The 25,710-nt window shown below is 38.1% G+C and overlaps 2 protein-coding genes across 2 annotated transcripts in view; both read left to right on the forward strand.

The window, feature by feature from the left end:
* The window catches only part of LOC106074500 (aromatic-L-amino-acid decarboxylase-like), a 198,292-nt gene that overhangs the window by 21,606 nt on the left and 150,976 nt on the right, over nt 1–25,710 (forward strand). The window contains exons 3-4 of the mRNA XM_056007390.1: nt 3,088–3,201; nt 15,925–15,976. Coding sequence (XP_055863365.1) covers nt 3,088–3,201; nt 15,925–15,976 — 166 coding nt within the window. The remainder of the gene's footprint in view (nt 1–3,087; nt 3,202–15,924; nt 15,977–25,710) is intronic.
* Nucleotides 12,208–15,218, forward strand: LOC129922252 (uncharacterized). Its single transcript, XM_056007391.1, has 2 exons — nt 12,208–12,869; nt 13,426–15,218. The coding sequence occupies exons 1-2, from the start codon at nt 12,778–12,780 to the stop codon at nt 15,110–15,112; spliced, it is 1,779 nt and encodes a 592-aa protein (XP_055863366.1). The 5' UTR covers nt 12,208–12,777; the 3' UTR covers nt 15,113–15,218.

The following is a 25,710-nucleotide window of genomic DNA, read 5'->3' on the forward strand; positions in this document are numbered from 1 at the left end:
CGTCTATTCTTCAGGAGATTTGAATGAATTCAAAAAAAAGTTCAGGACTTTATCGTATATTTAGCCTTTTCATGAGATTTCATGGAGGCCCTGGAAAATCAGGAGGTCGCGAAAACCCTGTTATTTTATATACGTTATAATGGTTTAATTTAATAATGTACAGTTAGAATTAGCGCGGGTCCTATGAAAGCGCGGGGCCCACTGCGACCGCATAGGCTGCAGTGGCCTAAGGCCGGCCCTGGCTACTAGGAACTTTAACAATTCGTCCACTTCTGGTTGTCTTGACTGGCACAACAAGTTCTCTAGACGTTGGTCTATAACTGTCTGTTTCGTTTGTTTCAACAGTTAGCAGTTCATTGTCTCCATCGGTATCATAGTACCCAGAGATGTCTTTATCGTTTTTCCGTTTGTCTTTATGATGTAACATCTGGGTGCTGAATGTTTTTTTATGACAACTGCTTTCTGCCCTGTTTGACCTAGACGAACTCTCCGACAGAATAATCTTTAGGTAGTCTTGTTTTTGCATTGTATTTCACTTTGCTTTTCATCTGTCGTTCGTTGAGTAATGTCTCTGCATTTTCAGTTTGGGATCAGTTGGAATGATTCCCCGAGTCTTCTACTCGTCAGCAGTTGTGATGGTGAATAAGGCAGTCCACTTATAGGAGTATTTCTATACTCGAGCATAACCAGATATGGATCTTTCCCACTTTTGTATGCTCTGAATCCTTTTGCTTGCGCACAAAACATAAACAACCAACAATGACGTAATACCATGCAGTGGAAAATTAAGAATTTTTTGCCTATCTTGAATTCTGGTCAAAGCTCTTGCGCCCAATTAATATAGTTCAGAAGAAACTACAAAAGTCTGGACTGCATATACGGGAAGCTGCTAAAGAAATTAGTACCCTTTCATGCTTTCTGCAAAATGATGAGAAACTGACAAAAACCCAATCCATCGAAAAAGCAAAAGAAGGTATTGAATACTATGGATTCCCTGTAATCAAAACAACCAGAAGAAAGAAAAGACTAGATGGGAAGTTGAGTTCTAATGTAGGACTGTCAATAGAACTGCAATTCAAACGTGTTGCGACAGAAGTGCTGGACAGATTTCATATGGAGATGAAGGGCAGATTTCAAAGGCTGGAAAGAAAATGGATACCTTTGGGTTTCTTCTTGAACCAAGACACCTGTTAGATGAAGACCCGCTTATGACAAAATGTGCTACTTTTCCTGTTTGTATGATGAAATAAATGGCAAATCGCTTTTTCAATGATTTCATTGATGCACGAGCACTTTTCATCAACAAACCAGTAATACAATCACCAATTGAGGAAATAGGCTTCATATGGTAATTACGTGTTCTCAAACTTTGCAACCTCCTCCGAATACCGCCAACTCAGGCCACTTCCATTACGTCATGATTCTCAAAGCTCAAGTTCATCAAAAGCTATCTCAGGAGCACAATGACACAAGAAAAGCTTATCATGGCTTTAATGTCAGTGAAGTCACAAATACTAGAAAGTATCGATATAGTTGATGTTATAGATGTCTTTGCTGCACAGAATGCACGACGTGAAGCGATATCAATTTAGATTTGTCACTTGTGCATTATTTAACTAATAAACAAAGGTATTATTCATTAAAAGAGTCTTGATTACTTTTTGGGGCTTATATATTTTTGCGTACATTATCCCATGTCATATGTCGAATGTCAAAATGCAAGGGGCCCCCAAAGAGGTCAATCCCCCCGGGCCCCCAAATCCCTAGTTATGCCCCTGGTTTTTGATCATGGAAATATCTTAGTTGACATAGATCTAATGTAATGAGTGAGAGCTTTAGCGGTTAAAGTTATAATATGGATTTCGCAGCACTGTGTCTTTACAAACTACTTCACGGTTATGGTTCATTCATTGGAAGATAAAAGTAAAGAAAGCCAAGGAAATGAGTTGTAGTTCAAGGCTTTTAGTACTGACAATAATGTCAAAGTTTAGGGAAATTACGTCAATACAATTGGAACAACAGTAAAAATTAACATAAGACGGGAACCCACGATAAAGTCATAACTGAGTGTACGTGGAACAATTAAAATTGATAAACAAAACTTTTACATGAAACTGAAAGATGTGGCAGATGTTTAACGAATGCACAGAATTGCACGAACACTGTGTGAAGAAACTAATGCAACATGATGTTATTACACAAGTTTCTAAACTCAAAGTATTGTTATGATAGCAAAGAAATTGGATAATTCTTTAAGATTGTATTTCAATCCTCGAGAACTAAACAAATATATAAGGATATTACATTTCATTATACTAACATTTATTTGATTAAATTAAATATGTTTAAGTTTATTTAGTTTTCCTATTTTTTATTTATGCACATTTAATACACCATCTGGAAGATACTGATTCTTGAAAGTTTCTCTTTGGTATAGTATATCTTCAACGAATAGAGAGCAACACATGTATACTTAACAATTCTTTGAAGACATACCATGTGTACGTATCATGTCAGATGACATGCTGATAGCAGTAAAAGATTTATAATAATACAATACAATATTTAAAAGTGTTTGGAGAAAGCTATATAGAATATTATTAAGTTCAACAAAAATAAAATCCAATTTAAACCTTGTAGCTGTTAGTTACCTCAGAAGACTTATTGGAGCCTTCAAGATCCAACTACAACAAATCAATGGGGATGCCAGCCATGATACATTAGCTTGTCTTCAATGCAGATACCAGTGCTTTTTTTGTGACGGTACTTTTTTCAATGTGGGGAAAAGGTGTTTTTTTTCTTGCATATTAACGTTTATTATTAATTTATTGGTTGTCAAAAGTTAGGCAATACATCACTGAGTACCGGCACCTATTTTATTTTTACAAAAATGCACTGGCAGATACAGTGAGATACTAATTTAATTTTTCCTATATGACATCTGACTGAGTGTCATACTGTTTTCGATTTCTCATTTTTTATAATGCATGTGAGCATTTTGCCTTGAATTATTACACATACGATTTTTTTTTCTTGTAAATACATATTTTTTTGTTGAGATTCCTACATTAGACTCATTCATTGCAGATTACACACTGGCAACATCCAAACTTTCACGCGTACTTTCCAGCAGGAAATTCTTATCCTTCTATTCTAGGGGATATGCTATCAGACGCTATAGGATGCATAGGATTTTCATGGGTAGGTAGGTTTGAATATTTTAAGTCAGTTGTCTGCCCATGTTTTGTCTGTGCGTCTGTCACGTTTAGAATTAAAAAGTAGAAGTGCTTCTGCAATGATTTTTATTGGTCTTCTAGAATGAATCCCATTCGTTTGAAATTAAATATCAAATCTTTTTTTTATTGTTTTTTTTTACAGTATTGTAAATTGAGCAATTGTATAGACAGGAGTGTTTCCCCTTAGGGTTATATTAGACATTGCAAAGTGTGTTTAGTTGTCACTTGCTCCTGAGTTACCAGCTTGACCACTGGACCTGTGTTATGAACTGTATATATTTTTTTCTGTTAGTTATTGGTTGTGTTTCTTGTGGTACTCGGGAGAGGTGTTCCCTGCTCTGAAGATCTTTAGGCTGAGTATATCTTTAATCATAATTTTATTTTGTGTATTTTGATTAATTAGTAGATATAGCCTGGGAGACAGAGACACATGACAGAGCATCATGGCGTCGCGCTGTGAAAACTGGCGCACAGGTTGCTGAGGAAGAGAGAACAACACTGGCAGAAGAAAAACGTCAGAGAAGAAAAGTAAGGCCAATGACACTAGCTCCAGCTTGAATAACCTGCCCAGTGTGCAGCCGAACATTACGGGCTCACATATGTTTCACCAGCCACATAAGGAGGCACAAAACCCCAGTGCAAAGCTCTCACTCCCCTGGTTGACAAAAGTCATCACCGAACCACGATGGACGAACTATATATGTATGTCCCTGCCGAGGACAAACGCAGACGGCGAAAAGAAAATCTAAATCGACCACCTGCGGACAATGGTTATGCTTGCCCTGGATGTGGCAAATTATGTAGGTCACAGCTGGGGCTGCGCAGCCACGGGAAATACTGCACTCCTCACTAATCTTTGGACTCGAAGACAAGCCTTCTTGGGTACTCCCAAACGTGACGTTTTTTTCTAACCCTGTGTCTCTGATTCACAATACAGCTAGTCCAGTGGTCAAGCTGGTAACTCAGGAGTAAGTTGCAACTAAACACACTTTCCTACTGGACTTTATCGAAGGTCCAGACAATTGAAAGAAACAAAGTATATTTTCTAAGCACTAATACCTTTTTTTTATTACCCCGCTCCCTCCCCAAATTAATTGGCAAAAATATTTCTAATTCTAATGTTGTTTCCATGATGGATCCAAACTAATTGATACTGTATTTCCTATAAGCTTTTTTTTTTTTTAAAGTATTTTTAAAATGTCTTTCTTGTTTTCTATATTTGCTACATCCTTCACAGGTTGTGACATATGGGGGGGGGGTAACTATTTTAAAGTAATTGTGATAACAATGTAACAAGAAAGCCATGTAATGTGTGATAAGTTGACCCTTGCTCCTGAGTTACCAGCTTTACCACTGGACTTTGTTGTGTGTTATGTTAACTTTATATTTTTCTGTTCACTGGTCGTGTGTCTTGGGGTACTCGGGAGAGGTGTGCCTTGCTCTGGAGATCTTCGGGCTAAGTATATCTTTAATTATTATTGTATTTTATATATTTTCATTAATTTGTAGATATAGCCTCAAATGATTTTCAGGCAGTATATTTTAACCCTGATGCCAGCGAATATTTTTTGCTCTTCTAACTTATATTAGATTTTATTTCCATGCTTAAACGTTGCAATAAACACATGATCTTTAATAAATTGTTCCGGTTTTTTAATGTAAATAGCATATAAATGCTAAATAAAAATATCTATACCGATTTATATTTCAATAACTATAAAGTTGTTCTGGATATTGTTTTATAAAAAATAAATTATGTCAAATGATTGTTTGAAATCGCATAATTGACTAATATTACACTTATATTCTTTGACACTATGTCACTGTAGTTTATTTATTCATATCAACTGTTCCGAATTTTTAACTTAAAACAAATTTATGTCAAATGACTTTATTTTTTTTTTTAAATATCGACAATAGGTTGTTCAGGATTTTAAAATAAGAAAGTAATTTACTAAAAACGATTATTGAAAATCACTTTTTATTTTATTTTACAGTTAATTTTCTTGCCGAAACATAATAAAAGTTGTTTAATCGGTAAAGAATGTTCCGGATTTTGTTTCGAAATGTTTGAAATCCCTCTTCTAATAAATAAAGAAATACATTTCTCTTTTACGAAAATTGGTTGTTCCGGATTTTTTTATGAAAAATATTTTAACTCTATTTATGTAAAATCGCACTTCTCTCTTACACCACATTTAACTTTCTAGCTAAAACGTTAGAAAATCTTATTATTGTTAATATTATGTTCCGATTTTTAAGGAAAACAACTTCGTAACACCAAAGTATGGTTTAAAAATCTCTCCATAAGGCTATGGTACATCTAATTTTCATAACAGACCACACGATATCTCACTATAAATACATAAACATCCGGAACAATCTATTATAGAAACTTAAAACTAATGCAATGTTTCGGAAGGGAAATTAAATTTTAATCAGATTTTCAATAACTTTTAGTCTTTTTTTTTTCTCGCTATTAACATGACGGACAGACAGACTGACAGACAAAACAAAAAAAGCGTCTTTAATCCCTTTATATATATATGTTACTAGCCTGGCATTACCCGCGGCCTGCGGGTCTAATTTTGTGTTTACTAATGTAGTGGATTGGATTTAGATGTATGTTAAACTTAGCTAATGATCCTTTCAAGTTTTTTCTCTTTCGCTACGAAAATAAAATTAGTTTTGCGAAAATGGGTTTACCCGAAGCCGATACATTCATATCTATTAAAAACGAAAAGAGCGATAGCTTTGTTAAATGAATGGGATTATAAAGTGAACAATTAAACGAAATCATTTTTAGTACGCGATTCATGAATGAATATAGATCTAGGACTATCTCAACCCGGCTTCGCAGCTTTCGTAAACGAATGCAGTCTATTTAAAAAGCTTTAGAAAACCAAATTTGAGAGTTTTTTTGATCAATATATGAAATGAATTTACTATAATTAGTATGTTCATGTGTGAAAGTATAAAACTATCTGTGCTAAGAGAAGTTGTATCATCTTAGAGTTGAATTAGAGTTTTAGATCTAGGGATGGGATTATAAAGTAAACAATTAAACGAATTAATTTTTAGTAAGCGATTCATTACGGTATTGTCTAATGAAAGAATGTTTGTCAGGAAATCTGCAGTCACAGATATAACGAACTAATTAATTCAAAAAATGCTTTTGAAACACAAAATTGAAGATTAATTTTATTATATAATGAAATCAAAGGATCTTCTTTTGTATTTTCATGTGTCAAAGTAAAAAACTATCTGCGCAAAGTGTATTTCTAAAAATTAGATCTAGGTCTAAATCCTTTCGATCTTTTCTATGTCAACATTGTAGACATGGCCTAGATCCATAAAATACTATAGCTGTAATAGAGTCGGACAACTTTATATTTTTTTTAGGGTCTTAAGTTTGTTTTAGGGCTACAATACATACACTAAGGTCTAAGTTGGTACCTAAGAAACATTCCTGCCAAGTTTTATCAAGATTGGTCAAGCGGTATTGATGTCTATAAGTAACATACATACACCTCACATTCTACTTTATAGTATAGATATATACATATTTAGTCAAACTAACCATCAAATGAAATGCTAAAGGAACTCACTCGGTGCACCAATGTCTATGAACCCTCGAGAAGCTGCTCGTATAGAAGACATTTTAAGTCTAACTAGGACGTGTGACGTAATGGATTTTATTTCCTTTGACGTCATATGGAGTTAATTCTTTAAATGAAATAAAAGATCTCACTCGGTGCACCAATGTCTATGAACACTCGACAAGCTGCTCGTATAGATGACATTTCTTAGTCTAACTAGGACGTGTGACGTAATGGAATTTTTTTTCCTTTGACGTCATATGGGGTTAATTCTTTAAATAAAATGCTAAAAGAAATCACTCGGTGCACCAATGTTTATGAACCCTCAACAAGCTGCTCGTATAGATGATATTTTTTAGTCTAACTAGGCCGTGTGACGTATTGGATTTTTTCCCTCTAACGTCAGATGGAATAAATTCTTTAAATGAAATGCTAAAATAACTCGGTATAGTAATGTTTATTAAACCTCGTAATGTGACTCGCATTTTAAAAAATATCAGGTGACCGAGCCTCGCTCGGATGAATAATTTGTTAAGGAAGGATATTTACCCGAAGTTATTTTGGGAATATTGTTGTAATTACGAAAATGAACTATCGGGTAAACACTATCAATCCGAAGAGTTGCTTTTTAGTTCTTTCAGTTCTCAATGTAATTGTACATGGCGATAAGAATAGTAAGTCCCTATAGAAAACCACAGCTCACGTCTTAACGTTTTACATTGCTTCTTTCATGTAGAACTATTGGGCTATTATAGGCTTGTAAGAAAGTCTTTGCAGTATAACTTCTAAAATGGTTACTTCATGACATTTAATACTGCAATTAGTGTATTTATTATGGCTCTGAGACATGGACACTTTACAGAAAAAACTAAGACTTCTTGAGTGCTTTCATTAAAGATGCTTGCGCTCCATCATGGACATACGGTGGCAGGACCCGCACTACAAACAGCGATGTCCTTGCCAACGCCGGTATGGACAGTATAGAGGGACTTCTTATGGTCCCACAGTTGCACTGGGTAGGGCACGTATCCCGTATGGGAGACGAACGAATGCCAAAGGCAGTCTTTTTTTGTGAGCTAAAATGTGGTCGACGTGACAGAAGCGCTCCACGGAAATTCTTCAAAGACCAGCTTAGTCGTCAACTTTTCTTGGCTGACATAGAAGAGAGCACCTGGTTGTATGTGGCCTCCGAACGAGACAGCTGGAGGTCTCTCACGAAGGCCGCGGGATACACATTTGAGACAAAAAGAAAATCTGCTCCCGAGAACAAACGCAGACGGCGAAAAGAAAATCTAAATCGGCCACCTGCGGACAATGGTTATGCTTGCCCTGGATGTGGCAAAATATGTAGGTCACAGTTGGGGCTTCACAGCAAAGGGAAATACTGCATTCCTCACTTATCTTCGGACTCGAATTTCATACCATTTTGCAAGAATATCGCTGTTTGTATTGTGGTCTTTGGTGAAGTCGTTCAAGAAGTCTTAGTTGCTTTCTATAAAGTACTCATGTCTCAGATCCACATAGATGAGTTGAGAGAATACTGGTTGACACTTATTTTCGTAGACAGGCGAGCGATTTATTTCGCCACACTCTCGCTTGGAGGCGTCCAAAAGCACGACTATCCATGATCACATATCAAACTCTCTTTAAAGCAATGCGTCAATTGATTCAATGCTTCCCAGATAATGTGAAGTTATCTACCACTTTAAGGGATGTCTATGGCAGTGATCTTTGGGCTGAGTAGGTTTTATTGGGTGACTTTTGGAACATGACTTCTGTTTTACCGAGGTTTATAGGTTAACAAATAAAAAAAAGGCAGCAGCGTGATGAAAATTCGTTGACCGCGAGCTGGATATCATCAGGGCCAGCCCTAGGCCTATGCTGTCACAGTGGTGGACCCCGAAGGTTCAAAAGCCCCGCGCTAATTCTAGGTGTAAATTATTAAATTAAACCATTATAATTTATAATAGGGTTCCCGTGGTCTCCTTGTTTTCAAGGAGCTCCTGGAAATCTCCTGAAACTCATAAAAATGTCCTTAAAAAGACAAAATTGTCACTTTGGGGTGTCAATCAATATGGTAAACGCCAGTCCTACGCGTAATATAAAAAAACGGCATCGTCAGCTTTCATTTAATAAAAATGTAATGCAAATACGAATTTATTTTCTAATACAAAATCTTTATGTTCACTTATTATCCTTATCAATACCCTTACTGGTCCACGCGCAATCCTCATTTTTTTTCACATAGGGCCCCGCAAATGTTAGGGCCGGCCCTGATTGTGCAAGTAAGGCATAGATAAGCTGTGTTATGACCATTTCCTACGTTTTGGTATTGGACAGCAGACATCGAAGCTTAAACACATTGCAATAATTCACCAGCAAAATAATAACAAAGTAAAAGCTACCTACGGGTGTACGCAATTCAAGTGTAAACAATTTATAAAGCCTTTGAAACACAATAACTAATCATACATAAAGATATTTCATTATTTTTCTTCCATAGTTTCATAATGGATCAATGTAAATTAAGATGGTGCGCAAATGTTTAATTACGCCAATTGAATCATTAAAACTTTTTCTTGTTTGCGAAGAAATGTCTTAGTGTACTGATGTGAGCCTAGTGACGTAAGCGGTGTCAAGTTTTTTTTCCCATTGACGTCATATAGAAAATTTCATTCATAAAACATTCTAGCCAAAATAAATTTTTCGATAATGAGCCATTTTCAAACCGATATAACGGTCGACCTTGAGTTTTCCCGATGTGGCCAATGAGTTGAGAATTTTTTTCTCACTATTATGCACATACCGTGAACTTTTAAAGAAAATCGTTAGAGCCGTTTTTGAAATAAAATTTATATATCCTATACTCTTGAGCGAGCAATTCTTGTATGTATGTATATATATTTATATATATATATATAAATTTTATTTCAAAAACGGCTCTAACGATTTTCTTTAAAATTTCAAGGTATGTGCATATTAGTGAGAAAAAAATTCTCAACTCGTTGGCCACATCAAGAAAACTCGAGGTCGACCGTTATATCGGTTTGAAAATGCCTCATTATCGAAAAATTAATTTTGGCTAGAATGTTTTATGAATGAAAAATTTCCATGACGTAAACGGGAAAAACGCTGCTTACGTCACTAGGCTTACCGCAGTATACTAAAATATTTCTTTGCAAACAAGAACAAGTTTTAAAGAACCATTAGACCTAATGAAACATTTGCGAACCATCTTACTGTAGATTGATTTATTATAGAACTATGAAAGAAAAGTAATGAAATTAAATGTGCCGATATATGATTAGTTATTGTGTTTTAAGTGCTTAATAAGTTGTTTACACTTTAATTGTGTAGAGCGGTGTAGATACCTTTTACTTTGTTGTTTTTTTTGCTGGTGACCTCCAGCTGTCTCGTCCTGAGGCCCCATGCAATCAGGTGCTCTCTTCTATGTCAGCTAAGTCAAGTTTGCGCCATAAGCTGGTGTTTTAAGCGTTTCGGTGTTACGTCGACCACTTTTTAGCTCACCAAAAAAAGACTGCCTTTGGCATGCGTTCGTCTGAGATTCGTCTCCCATACAGGATACTGCTCTGTCCAGCGTAACTGTCGGACTTAAAGAATTCCCTCTATACAAAGGCCGCGGATACACATTTGAGACCAAAAGAAAATTTGCTGCCGAGGACAGACGCAGACGCTAAAAGAAAATCTTAATCGAGCACCGCGGACAATGGTTATGCTTGCCCTGGATGTGGCAAGATATGTAGGTCACAGCTGCAATCCTCATTAATTTTCGGACTCTAAGACAAGCCTTATTATTATTATTATTTTGCTGGTGAATTATTACCATGTGTTCATGCTTCAGTGTCTACCTCTCCTGTACCAAAACAAAGGAAATGGTCATAACACAGCTTCTTTACGCCTAACTTGCTCACACTAAACATGATATCCATCTAGCGGTCAACGAGTTTGCGTACACTGCAGCCTCTTTTGATTTAACTATAAACTTCGGTAAAAAGCTTGGAGTTAGGGCCAGGAGAGATCTGAATGGATGGATGTGTAAAAGCAGGCCATAGCACCACTAGGATGGATGGATGGTAAAAGCCGGTATGAACTTCCTATAGTCCGACAATCAGGCTGGGCAGGGCACGTATCCCTTATGGGTAACGAGCATATTGTTTGGCGTAACAGAGGTTCCCCACGGAAACGTTTCTTTAGAAAACTAATGCCATGATTTAAGTCTAATAAGAAAAAATGAGCCATTTTACTTTGTCACTAAGTGCATGTTTTACCATATAACGTAGAGAAGTTACATTGCAAAGACTTTCTTCCAAGCCAATAATAGTAAGCCTACAATAGTTTTACGCAAAAGATGGATTGTAAAACTATAAGACGGACGTGAGCTGTAGTTTGTCTAGACTGTAGGAGGACTTAAAAGACTTTAAATTTAATCGACATGTACAATTAGGCCTACAATTAGAACTAACAGAACAGATTAGTAGTCTTTATCCGATCGTTCATTTTCGTAATTACAAGAATATTCCCAAAATGATTTCGGGTATATAACCTTCCAAAATTATTTAACAGAGCGAGGTTCGGCCACCTGGTACAAAAATATTCTCAAAATGACTTCGGGTATATATCCTTCCTTAACAAATTATTCATCCGAGCGAGGCTCGGTCACCTGATATTATATATAAATATAAATATATATACATACATACATACAAGAATTGCTCGCTTAAGAGTATAGGATACATTAGCTAGATTTAGATCTAATCTAGATTTTTTTTTATACTAGATCTAGATTTTTTTAAACACTAGAACTAGATTTTTTACACTAGATCTAGATTTTTTTTACACTAGAGCTAGATTTTTTAAAACTAGATTTAGATTTAAGTTCTAATTAAAATCATTGTAGAATCTAGATCTAGAATTTCTTGGTCTAGTTTAGAATGTTTGTTGTTTTATATGTTTCGGATATTCCATCAGAGTTGTAGTCCAAACCTCCCTCAGGACGACTGGGGATGGGAGCGGGTAGGGTTTGAACCTGGGACCATCGGTGAATCCAAACGAAATTCCAGCGCGTAAGCCGCACTACCCGACAGCCATGCTTTAGACTAAAAAAATTTTTTTTACAACGTCAAATCAATCTTTGAAACATTATTACTTTTAACAATCAAAACAAAATCACGTCTTGGATATTTCTTGCGAATATGCGGATCCGACAGGGATCCGTCTCCCACGGGGGCCGTCTCTGAGTTTGTGTGTCAACACAAAATCTCTTTGTAATCTTGTTTTTAAATAAAATAACTCAAAACCCAGGTGGGCCAATTATCATTTGAAGCGCTTTTGATTTGATTTGATACATTTCTTTAAGGGGGATGCACAGTGAGAAAACATAGATTTAGGTCAAAAATATCGATATTTTAAAATTAATTGATTTTAATAGTTTAAAATGTCTAGAATACGAATTCCCTATCAGAATACTAAAAAAAATACGTTTTATACATCAATTTTGTATTTTAAATGTAGATATATAAGCAAAATTTTGATGTTTTGGTGAAAAATCAACATTTTGTAAGCTATAGTTGATAAGCTAATGTACGCTCTCATCCCTAACAGATGGTATCGATACAAAGGTCTACTTTTCTAGTTCCGATTATGTGCATGGTTTCTCATTCTATAAATAAATAGTACTGCAATGAACTTTCAAAATACGTCACTACCTCTTTTTTTCCCCTATATCCTCATATACACACCCACAAAGCCATATTTACGCATGCGCACCATCAAAGCTTCTATAGTTACTGTAATTACACGCATGCGCACTGAAAAAGCTTCCGTAACTACAAAGTATGCACGCATGCGCACATGACGTGAACCGGTCCTTCTTCTGTAAACTTCCATCACATCAACAATCGATTCATTATTGAAACTCAGAAATGCCAACAAAAGGTTATATGTTTGGAAAGAAAAAACGTTACTGTAAGCCCAGAGGACGACATGCTTCAAAGACAAATGCACAATTACAAAGGTAAGTCTAGATCTAGAGTTTGCTTTTTTTTTTATTTACTAGACAAGCGTGTGCTGACACATAAAATAATGACTATGAAACCTTGGCTCTTTGAGTTCGACAACGTGTTTATCCAATGAATCACATCTAGATCTAGATCTAGAATCTAGATTCTATAGACATTAAATAAATATCATGAAAATGATTGCAAACATAGAGATCTATCCTTTTATAGATCTAGTCTATATTAGGAGCATAGATCACATTAGAACTAGATAATCTCTAGAGATTAGATTATCTGATTATCGTGTATGATGATGTATTGAACAGTATTGTAGGACTTCAACTTCAACTCAAGTCTTGGTCTTAGTTGTTTTTTTTTAGATCTAGTACATATTGTCATATATAGATCTATATTACATGTAACATGTCTCTATACATTCTTTACTTTTTATGATTTCTAAAATGCATTATAAAATTTAAAATAATCTTCATGTTGTGATAGATGTGACGTGTACTTTCATACTATTGAATTTTTTTTTAAAGACCCTCTAATTTATTTTTTATTTGTTTGCAGCTCTGTTTTGGATACAGCTGGATCTGAAGCAGCAACAACACAGCCTGCAAGTGCAGCTGAGCGAAAAATATCCCTAACTGCAGTTACTAACGCTGATAACACCAATAAGAGGCTGCCTGAAGATTTCATATACGTCATGATGAATTCAATGCAATTGACCACAATGGTCTCCTTGTTGTGCTGTCCACATTGCTTTGACAACAAATTAACTATGTGCATCACACAATCAAAAGGCATGGCTCATTTGATTAAAATCAAATGCCTAAATTGTGAAACATATTTGTGGTCCGACTGGACCTCAAAAAAAAGTAATGATGTTCATCTGGATATTAATGTCCGCGCTGTCGCTGCATTAAAAGAATCTGGAATCTCGCATTCTAAATTTGATAGGTTTTGTGGACTTATGAGTATGCCCTGCATGCACAGAAATACTTATAACAATCTAGCTAACATAGTCAATACCGCTATAATTGAAGCTGGTGAAGAATGTATGATTAGGGCATCTGCTGTTGTGCATGGAAGAAACATTTCACAACCTCTAACTACAGATGAAAGAATAAGTTCAACAGGCTGTCCTGTTATTACAGTTTCTTTCGATGGGACTTGGCATAAAAGGGGCCACTCATCTCATTCAGGAATTGGCACAGTTATTGATTTTGATACTGGACTCGTCATCGACACCGAAGTCCTATCAAATTATTGCCATGTTTGTGATTCAAACTCTGCAGAACTAAACTTTGATGCCTCTAAGCATATGTGTCAAAAAAACTTCAGTGGCTCAGCAAATGCAATGGAGGCCGCAGCAGCATCCAAAATCTTTTCGCGCTCTGTGGCATCCAGAAAACTTGTTTATGGCACGATGCTGTGTGATGGCGATAGTAAATCGCATTCATCTGCCATTACCAACTCAGGATATGATGTAGAAATCTTAAAAGAGGACTGCATTAACCACATCTCAAAAAGAATGTTTAATGCTTTGAACAATTTAAAAATGTCTAACAAAAAAGAACTAAATTATAGGCTTACAAAGCCAAAAATTGAAAAAATTACAAATTACTATTCCAAAGCTCTGCGCCAAAATGCTCCCGACATTCAAAAAATGAAGCTGGCTGTTATGGGCTCATTTTTTCATATGATGAGCTCAGACCTAGATCATAACCACAGGTTGTGTCCTGATGGCGCTACATCTTGGTGTCACTTTAAGAGATCAGAGGCACTAAAACAGCCATATAAAAAACACAACCAGACCATCACATCAGAAATAGGTAAACTGTTATTTCCTATAATGAAAAGACTAACAGACACAGATCTGTTAAAAAGATGTTCTAGAATGGGAACACAAAACGCCAATGAATCTTTTCATTCCCTCATTTGGCAAAGATGCCCCAAAACAGAATTCGCAACATTAAAAACGGTAAGGGCTGCGACATACCTTGCTGTTTTAGCCTTCAATAATGGACCTGTTGGCATCAGATCAGTTTTTGACATATTAGGCATTCCCTGGACACTAAAGAACATTTCTTCTAGTGAGAAAAAGCAAAATGTCAAACTACAGCTTGTTAGAAAAAGAAAATCAATCGCATTAGTGTCCAGGAGAAAAAACTTGAAAAAACGAAGAATTGAGCATGAGCACCGGGCAGAGGTTCTAGAAGGTCCAACCTATCAATCAGGCCATTTTAATGAATAGTTTTTTGTTTTTTTTATTATCTATTATGTTGTTTTATGTAAATATTCCCTTTTTTTTCATTTTTATGGTTACAATAAATATTTTATATCATTTTAAAAACTTTAAATGCGTTTTTCTCAAAATGTATTTTTAGGTGCATGTTGTCCACAAGAATCTCAAAATCTTTAGTTCTGTATAAGTTAGACTAATAATTTTTCACATGTAGTCTATTGATAGTATATCATAGGTAATAGGCTGCAAAAATTTTCAATATGTATAATAAATTTCATAAAAAAATAAAAATAATGATGTGACCTCAGATGAAAAATGGGGTCGGAAAAAAATAAAAATTTTAAAAATTCATAAAAATTAAACCAGTAATAATTTTCAAAACAAAATTAGCCAGTTACCTATGGGATTCAAATATCTATCAGGTGCAATCAAAAAATTAAAAAAATTTTGAGTACTTTAGAATATTTTAAGAATTTTGTAAACATTGTTTATTTTCAAGATGGCCGCCATTTCCATAGCAACCCAAAAGGCTACACTCATAAAATGTGTATGGTTACTCATGTCTCTATATGTTCTATCAAGTCATGCATAAAGCTTTTCTATTTATCTGTAAATTACAAAAATTGAAATTTCATTGTGCATCCCCCTTAAACTTGCCGTAATGCATCAATTCGGATAATAGCCGAGAGTTAGATGGGGTTTTACGAAAATCCATATGCATATGAATACAAAGGTATGTGAATATGCACGTTATTATGTATGCTCTTAGTTGTTTTGATTTATTTAATTCAATATGATTACACATTTGTTTCTGGTCACAGGCGGCTAGTCCAGCATGTACAGAGTTAGAGACACTTATGTTGGACTGGGTTGGTAAGTCAATGTTTTCTTTTTTGAATTTGATATTTGATCGTTTAGTAATGTTATAGTTTGAAGTAATAAGCCCATTCGATTTGCCCAACAAAACCAAGTATGCTTACTTGTATTGAAGTGTTATTTTGTATATCTTATCTTATATAATACAGACGTTACTTCAAAAAAGAAGATGATTACGTCCTATGCGTCATGCATTCAGTCAAGCATATTAACCAATTCTGCTATGTCACTGGTTTTCTTGGCTGTCTTAGGCAACCTTTTCCATGCTCTAATAGCACTATAGAAGAAGGAGCATTTGTACAAATTTGTCCTAGCATATGGAACGAGAAATTTGCCTTTATCTTTGTGTCTTTCTGTGTATTTTATAAAATTGTGCTTTGTATAATTGCTACTTTTATTTAGAGTCTTCTATCCTGAAGGCTTTCTAAATTTAGTAATTTTACTAAAGGTGTTACTCTAGTTAATCGTCCCGAGACATGACGTTAAACTGCGCTCCTCTTTTCTTAGCACTTTTGGAGCTCAAAAGTGCCCTACTTCTTTTCTATCATTGTGTCTGCCTCCTCTTTTCCTAAGTCTGCCTTCATTGATCATCACACTGTCTCCTTAACTTTAAATTCTCACTACGTCCTAGACCAGTCCGTTTGCCGTGGACTGCGACGGGTAAGGGGGGATAAAGAGATCCTGGTGTTTGAGTGGTGGCTATCTGAGGATAAACCACAACAACACAATACTTTGGCTCCAAGTTCCCCTAGACCTGAGACCCAGATGGCCCGCTCTGGGTCAACCGGCTGGTCATGCCGAGCTACCAGCATAGGTCGTCGACCTATGCTGGAGGGCGGTGGCTGGAGGGTCAATCAGGGAGCTGCTGTATCGGACACATGCCCGATGTAGCAGCTGACTGAGTATAGCACCTGTGTAGCCCTGGCGGGCTCATTCTGGACATCCGAATGGCCCGTCCCCTTGTTGGACTCGATGGCGGGTGGGGAGCACAGGTGCCGAATTAACCAAAATATATATGGACAAAAAAACACACACAAAACTACTTGCCCCAGACCTATGTCTGGGCAAGAAACGACGAATTGACGATAAAAAAGAGGAGGTCCCAAAAAGCTGTGCCACCTGGCCATCATTTCTGGTGGTAAGATGCACAGAGGAGGGAAAAAGCCTGACAAAGTTGAGCCCTTTTATTATCTATAAGGGACTCAAGTCAGTAGTGGGAGAGCCCAAGAGTGTGTCTAAGCTACACAAAACAATGGAACTCCTGGTAGAAGTAGACAGCAAGACACACTCTGATGGGCTTTTAAGATGCAGAAGACTCTGTGATCTCCAAGTGGAAGTCATGCCACACAAGAGTCTGAACACCAGCAGAGGTGTAATCAGCTCTAGGGACCTACTGGAATGTTCAGAGAAGGAAATAGTGGAGGGCATTGAAGGAGTCACCCATGCCCGGCGCATTACCAGGCGCAGGGAGGGTGAGGAGGTCAAAACCGCCACTATTATCCTCACATTCGGAACTAGGACACCGCCAGAGTATGTGAAGGCAGGATACCTACGAGTTCCAGTGAGGCCCTACATACCTAACCCCATGAGGTGCTTCAAGTGCCAGGGTTATGGACACGGCGCGGCAGTCTGCAAGAGGAACACTGTGTGTGCCAGATGTGCTGGAGAGGGTCATGAGGACAAGGGCTGCACAGCCCAGTTCAAATGCCCAAACTGTCAAGCTGGCCACTCAGCCTACTCCAAGGACTGCCCTGTGTGGAAACAGGAGGTTGCCGTGCAGGAGTACAAGGCAAGAAACGGATGTACCTTTAGCCAGGCGAAATCGGCTGTACTGGCCCTACCCAAGGGCTAATTCGGCTTGACAAAGACCTACGCCCAGGCTGTTGCTAAGAAAGGAAGATCCATAGCCACACAGACGGACACATTGACCCCACCACCCCCTCCTCCTCCCCCAACTCAGAAGAAAACACCGCCAAAGAACACACCTCTGAAGAAACAAGAAAGCCCTGTTGTCATGCTAAAGAACAGGTTCTCTGTGCTCGCTGATGAGAGCATGGAGACTGAGCAGCATGTCAAAACCAATACTCCGGGAGAACCCGGAGACATCATGTCTGACACAGGTTCTCCTCAGAGAACCCAGCCAGACACCCCAACCTCTACCGAGTTAGAGGTTGACCAACTCCCTAAGGGGAGAAATCAAAGCGGAGAGGATGCCCGAGGTGAGAGAGGAGGAAATAACCTCCGCTCTAACCAGAGGGATCTCCCCTCTCCAGAGAGAAAGACTTCCCCCAAAAGGGGGTTGTCCTCCTCTCCATCCAAACCCAAGAATAAAAATACCAAGGTCACTGGAATAAAGGGAAACCCCTCCGGGGGCCTCCCAAGGCCAAATAGCTCCAAGTAGGTCATCTAGAATAAGCCATGGATTCCAGAATTGTACAGTGGAATTGTAGAGGCCTCAAGGCCAATTACGAGGAAATGCAGCTACTGATGGACTCTGAGACTCCTGTAGCTGTCTGCTTACAGGAAACATTTCTAAAAGATTGCATCAGCTTCCGAAGCTACCGTGCTTACACCAAGAATGTTGAGGATGCAGAGAGAGCATCAGGTGGAGTCTGTATCCTTGTGAAGGATAGCATCCCCCATGAGAGGGTAGAACTACAGACCACACTACAGGCCGTAGCAGCTAGGATAACCCTTCACAAGGTTATCACTTGCTGCAGCCTGTATCTACCACCAGGCGCTCCATTAAACCGAACAGACATGGAGGACCTATTGAAACAACTCCCCCGGCCTTATTTAATCCTTGGGGATTTCAATGCCCATAACACCATGTGGGGATCCAACAATACCGACACAAGAGGTCGTATGCTGGAGGATATCTTCCTCCAACATGATTTATGCATACTTAATGATGCATCACCGACCTACTTGCACCCAGGAACTGGATCATTCACATGCATTGACCTCACCGTATGCGTCCCCGGACTTCTGGACGATTTTAAATGGTCAGTTAGCAATGATCTACGGGGAAGTGATCACTTCCCAATCATCATTACTAACAATCTCCCTTCATTGGGACGACCTCAGCGGTGGAAACTGAATAAGGCCGATTGGGAACAATTCCAAAAAAGATGCTCTGAGGATATCACAGAAAATATCCTCCATGAACAGAACCCAGCTGATACCTTTGCTAGCAAGCTACTAAGTATAGCCAGGAAAGTTGTACCCCTAACCTCTGCAAATCCAAAACGGCCTAGCAAACCATGGTTTGATACAGCTTGCAAAAGTGCTATTGGTGATAGGAAAAAACGACTGGCTGCATTTATAAAGAATCCTTCCCAGGAAAACCTAAAGCTATTCAGGATAGCTAGAGCAAAGGCTAGACAAACCATACGGTCAGCCAAATGGAATTCCTGGAGAAGTTTTGTCGGCAGTCTGGATGCCAAAACTTCTGCTAGAGCGGTTTGGAAGGCAGTAAGGCGAATCAAAGGGAAAGAATCAAATGCAATAGGGCATTTGAAAAACCAAGGACGAACTGTCACGTCCCCCAGAGAAATAGCTGACTGCCTTGCATCCTCAATAGCAGAAAAATCATCCACTGCACACTACACGCCAGAGTTCCAAAAAGTCAAAACCAGGGAGGAAAGACACCCCATTGATTTCAGGTCAGAGAACAATGAAGACTACAACAAACCGTTCTCGCTTGAGGAACTGAGGGAATCGCTGGACAAGTCACATGACACAGCGCCTGGAGAAGACGAAATCCATTACCAGTTCCTCAAGCACCTTCCCGAACCCTCATTGGCAGTCCTACTAGGGGTCTATAACTGTGTGTGGCAAACAGGCGCTTTCCCAAACAGCTGGAGGAAAGCCACAGTTATACCGATACCTAAACCGGGAAGAGACGGCTCTGACCCAGCTAACTATCGACCAATAGCACTAACAAGCTGCATCTGCAAAACCATGGAAAGAATGATTAACAGTAGGCTGGTCTGGTACCTGGAAAGGAATAAAGTGATCTCAAACTACCAGTGCGGATTCCGGCAGGGGCGGACAACAACTGACCACCTGGTAAGGCTGGAAGCTTATATTAGAAATGCATTACTCAGAAGAGAACATCTAGTAGCTGTATTCTTCGATATAGAAAAGGCCTATGACACAACCTGGAAACATGGCATTCTACGTGACCTGGCGCTTATGGGGCTTAAGGGACACCTCCCCCGTTTTGTGGAGGAATTCCTGAAAGATCGAAAATTTCAGGTCCGAGTGGGCAACTCCGCTTCTGACACTCATGACCAGGAAATGGGTGTACCCCAGGGCAGCATTCTGTCAGTCACCCTGTTCAACATTAAAATAAATAGCATCATAAATGCGCTGTCCCCTGGCATAGAGTGCTCTTTGTATGTTGATGACTTTGTCATTCTTACTTATGGGAAAAACATGAACACCTTAGAAAGGAAATTACAGTTATGTTTAAACAAAATTCAGGGTTGGGCAAACTATAATGGTTTCAAATTCTCAGACTCCAAAACAGTTAGTATGCATTTTTGTAATCTAAGGGGACTCCACCCAGACCCTGAACTATTTATACACAAAAAGAATATCCCTGTCGTGAAAACTACAAAATTTTTAGGCCTCACCTTAGATTCCAAATTTAATTTTCTCCCCCACATTAAGGAACTTAGGAAGAAATGCCAAAAGGCATTAAACATACTAAGAGTACTCAGCCATACGGACTGGGGAGCTGACAGAGATACCTTGCTGCTGCTCTATCGGAGTCTAATTCGATCCAAGCTAGACTACGGATCCATAATATATGGAGCAGCAAGGAAGTCGTACCTAAAAATACTGGAACCAATACAAAATGCTGCCCTGCGTCTCTGTCTCGGCGCGTTTCGTACATCACCTATCCCAAGTCTCCATGTGGAGGCTGGAGAACTCCCCATGGATATAAGAATGAAAAAGCTTGCAATGCAGTATATAGTCAAGCTAAAATCCAACCCCACGAACCCTGCTTTTGACTCCATATTTAACCCCACAGAGGTAGAATTATACAATCGAAGGCCTAACGTCATACAGCCGTTGGGCCTTCGAATGAGAGAACCCATCCAAAATTTAACCCCACCCATTGACCAAATCTCTAAAATAGAAACCCCTCAGAATCCTCCTTGGCTAATGAATAAACCTAAATTAAATTTATCCCTCCTTAATTTCAAAAAAGAAAATACAGACCCAAGCATACTACAAGTCCACTTTAGGGAACTGCAGGAGAGCTACGGAGATTGTGGCACCATCTACACAGACGGATCCAAAATGGAGGGAAAGGTCGCGTGTGCCTGCTCCTTTCGGAACAAAACAATCTCCCGTAGACTCCCCGATGGCTGCTCCATCTTTACGGCCGAATTGCACGCAATATTGCTTGCACTTATGGCCGTAAAAGCGTCAGAAAGGAGTAAATTTATAATCTGCTCCGACTCCAAATCTGCATTGCAAGCTTTGGGGCGGATGAAGACTGACATCCCATTGGTACATAAGAGCCTGAAGCTGTTGGACCAAATAACAGCCGACCGTAGGGATGTCACCTTCATTTGGGTCCCCTCCCATGTTGGCATTGAGGGAAACGAAGCCGCAGACAGAGAAGCAAAGAGAGCCCTAAATCATGCGGTGTCAGGAACCCAAATCCCCTACTCGGACCTGAGACAAAGTATTGCCTCTGCCACCTATCGAGAGTGGCAGAACCGATGGGAGGCTGAGACTCACAGTAAACTCAGGCAGATTGTGGCGGATGTCAGGTGGCGGCCCACATCTAAGGGTCTGACAAGGCGTGGTAGCACAACCATGTCCAGACTCAGGATTGGCCACACCTACATCACGCACTCTTTTGTACTGAAGAGAGAGGAGCCCCCACTTTGCGAGTACTGTGACTCTCGCCTCACCGTGGAACATATCCTCGTTGATTGCCCCAGATACCAGGATGTCAGGGCGAAATATTTTAGAGCCACTAATCTAAAAACACTATTTAATAATGTCGACCCTGGGAAGGTACTGGGCTTTATTCGGAAAGTGGGGCTATCTACGAAGATCTGATTTCTGAATCTGTGAACATGCACTATTTACATTAGATTTTTACCAAATATTTAAATTTTTACTACCTTTACTATTTTAACTGTGAATAGACCTTGATTTTAATTATATGACTGTATAGAATCTGGCCCTTGTTGTTTAGAGAGAGAGTAGTCCTTAAGGGACTGCAGGCACGACATGGCCTAAATTGTGCCGATGTGCCTCAAATCAACAAAAATCAACTCTAGTTAAATGTGAAAATTCGTTTGTTTGAATCTCGCTGGTCTATTTTGTGTCTGTTCCAGTTTCTTAATGTTTTCTTGAATTGAGGAGTTCCAAACTGAGGATGCATATTCTGTTATTGGCCTAACCAAGGTTAAATAACATTTTATGTTCTTATTTGATTTGTAAAATTGTGTAGCTTGTGTTGTTTTTATTGTTCTATATATTATGCAATCGTCCGCAAATAATCTGACTTTTGTTCCTGAACTAATGCAGTTTGGTAAATCGTTTATGTAAATTAGAAATAGTAGTGGACCTAAGATTGTTCCTTGAGGTACACTTGAGTTTACTGCTGTTGATTTAGAGCCATTTATTATTACAGTTTGTTCTCTCCGAACAGAAAATCTTTAATCCACTGATGCAATGGACCATCAATGACAAAATATTTTAATATTATAAGCAAACTATCTTGGTGAACTTTGTCAAAAGCCTTGGAAAAAATCTAGTGAGATAGCATCTATTTGCTCACAGTTATCTAAAACTTTTGAAAAATCATCAAATAGTCCTATTAGTTGTGTTTCACACGATCTATATTTCCTAAAGCCATGTTGGTATGGAGTAAGGACATTATGTTTGTCTTAGTGGTTTATGCTGTTGCTACATATTATGTGTTCTAGGATTTTACATGCTGGTAAGTGATACTTTGAAAAATCATCAACAGAGTTATTGCCATTTTTATTTAAATGGAACGAGAATGAGGATGTATATCTAATTAAACTAAACTTCTGATTTAGCTCTCTTAAGATCTATATTTACTACATCTAGATCTAAAATCTAAATTTGAAATAATTTAGATAAGATTTACGAAAAAAGAGCTTAGATAATCTATCAACATTAAATTTCAAAAATAGTAGATTAGTTTTAATATTTTATAACATTGCAAAACTGATCTAGACATTTGGAAATCAAAATCTACATTTTAAATCTACATTTAGATCTAGAAATTTAAATTCTAGATCTTGATCTAGTCTATATAGGCCTAATTCTAAACTAGACCTAGAAATTCTAGATCTAAAATCTACAGTGATATTAATTAGAATATAAATCTAGATCTAGTTTCTAAAAAATCCTCTACGTCACACGGCCTAGTTAAACTGACTTTATTAACACGAGAGAGCTGACGAGGGTTCATAGACATTGGTGCACCGAGTTGTTACAAAATATTTTATTTTTTTAAGCAAACTATGGTGTTGAACTTTGTCAAAAGCTTTGGGAAAATCTAGTAAGATAGCATCTATTTGCTCACTGTTATCTAAACCTTTTGAAAAATCATCAATTAGTCCTATTAGTTGTGTTTCACATGATCTATATTTCCTAAAGCCATGTTGGTATGGAGTAAGGACATTATGTTTGTCTAAGTGGTTTATGATGTTGCTACATATTATGTGTTCTAAGATTTTACATGTTATGCTGGTAAGTGATACTGGTCTTTAGTTTCCTGGGTCAGATTTTTCTCCTTTTTTAGATAGGGGGTGACATTAGCTTCTTTCCAGTCCCTTGGTACTCTGCCCTGGTTAAGAGATGCCTGAAAAAGTATTTTGAACACTGGGGCTAGCTCATTGCTTAGTTCTTTGAGTAATCTAGCTAGAATACCATCAGGTCCAGATGCTTTATTCGGTTTGATGTTGGCTAATAGTTTTTCTTGTACTTCTATATCTCCTATATTGTCTACTTGGTTCAAATTAAGTAATATGTTTTTGTTTTTGAGAGTGCTGATGCAAAGTATTTGTTTAGGATGTTAGCTTTAGTTTCATTATCATTATGTGTTAAGTTGTCTTCTCCTTTTAATGACGCTTTGCCTGTTGTTTCCATTTTCTTAGACTTAATGTATGATCATTGGTTTTTGTTGTGTGATGGATGTTTAATTCTGTACTGAAGTCAACTGTAGATGATTGTTAGATATCAAGCAATTACTCAGCAAGCGTTTGGGTTTCTTGTTCGGGTGTATTCAATGTAGTTGAACGACAGCACATAATCAACACACATCGATTTTAATTAGTGAAAAGATGTGGTCAACACTGATAAACAATGAATAATAAGTTTAATCCAATTAAAGGCCACAGTCAAAGTCTCTGTCAAATAAAACACGTCTTTACCCAAGATAATCATATTGCTAACTGATTTTCCAGACTCTAACCCAAAATATCCCAAGCGTTACTAGTCCCGTTCAATATACGTCTTCTATGGTGCGTCTCTAACTAACTAATAATATTGTTACGAATGAACAGTGACAGGTAGAGGTCACTATGTGTGACCCCGGCGAGATGACACAGCACCGGGTGTTCTCTGGAATCTATGTGTGTAAACAAAGACAGGATGTGACGTGCCCTCACGTGTTGTTCCAGAGGACGAACAGATCTACGAAGGGGGCAGTGTTACAACTGAACAGTGACAGTTAGAGGTCACTACGTGTGACCTCGGCGAGATGACACTGCAACAGGTGTTCTCTGGAATCGACATGTATAAACAGCGACAGGATGTGATGTTTCCTCCCATGTTGTTCCAGAGGATACTAGCAGTGTTTTTGCAACAATAGACAAGCGATTATGGACTCAATTTAAACCAGAGAGTTGATGTGAAAAGAGTCAGTACAGTAGTCGTTACTGTTGTCTACTGTGCGAGACAGTAGAAGAGAGTGGACTTGAGCCGTTACAGTCGATACAGTCGATGTAAGACGTATACGCTACATGTTACAGTGACGAATTGTTATAGTTATTATTCAATAAAGTTTTATAAAGCTGAAAGTTGAGTCGTCAAGTTCTTTCCAGTGTTTTTATTTGTGTGCCTACTAGTACATTTAGCCAGAAGATCAGAAATACGTAACAATTGGTGTTAGAAGTGGGATCCTTTCTGGCTGAAATGTCTTCGAGGAAACTACTTAACCAGCTGTTGGTCAAAGAATTAAGGCAAGAACTTCGCGAGAGAGGTCTGCAGCTCAACGGTAACAAAGAAACACTAACAGAACGCCTAAGACAGGCCCTTTTTGAGGAAGATCAAGATCCAGATGAATACATATTTGAATTAAACCCAGATATGACAGAGATCCTGAGTAACATGCAGGGCCAGATGGACTTAATGAAGGAGAGCCTCAAGAAAATAAACGCCATGAATGAAAAAGTAAATGAACAGATGAGCTCTATGAACGAGACGATTGACCAGAGAGTCAACACTGTGGAAAAAGAAATGGAAGAGATAAGGACTCGTGTCCGAGAATAACTGAGCAAGGAACGGGGTACTAGAACAAAAACATTAGTGCCCGAAATCTCTGGGAAGTCCATCTCATGGACTGTTTACAAAAGACAGTTTGAGGCAGCGGCCAAGGTTAATAACTGGAACACTGAAGAAGAGAAAGCGACTGCTCTGGTGTTAGCTTTAAGAGGGAAGGC

The sequence above is a fragment of the Biomphalaria glabrata genome, chromosome 13, assembly GCF_947242115.1.
Source record: "Biomphalaria glabrata chromosome 13, xgBioGlab47.1, whole genome shotgun sequence".
Lineage (NCBI taxonomy): Eukaryota > Metazoa > Mollusca > Gastropoda > Planorbidae > Biomphalaria > Biomphalaria glabrata.

Excerpts from the sequence above, each read along its gene's own strand:
- LOC129922252 (XM_056007391.1), top strand. The coding sequence starts at position 12,778 with ATGCCAACAAAAGGTTATATGTTTGGAAAGAAAAAACGTTACTGTAAG. Across the intron at positions 12,870-13,425 it reads ACAAATGCACAATTACAAAG|CTCTGTTTTGGATACAGCTG; the intron begins GTAAGTCTAGAT and ends ATTTGTTTGCAG.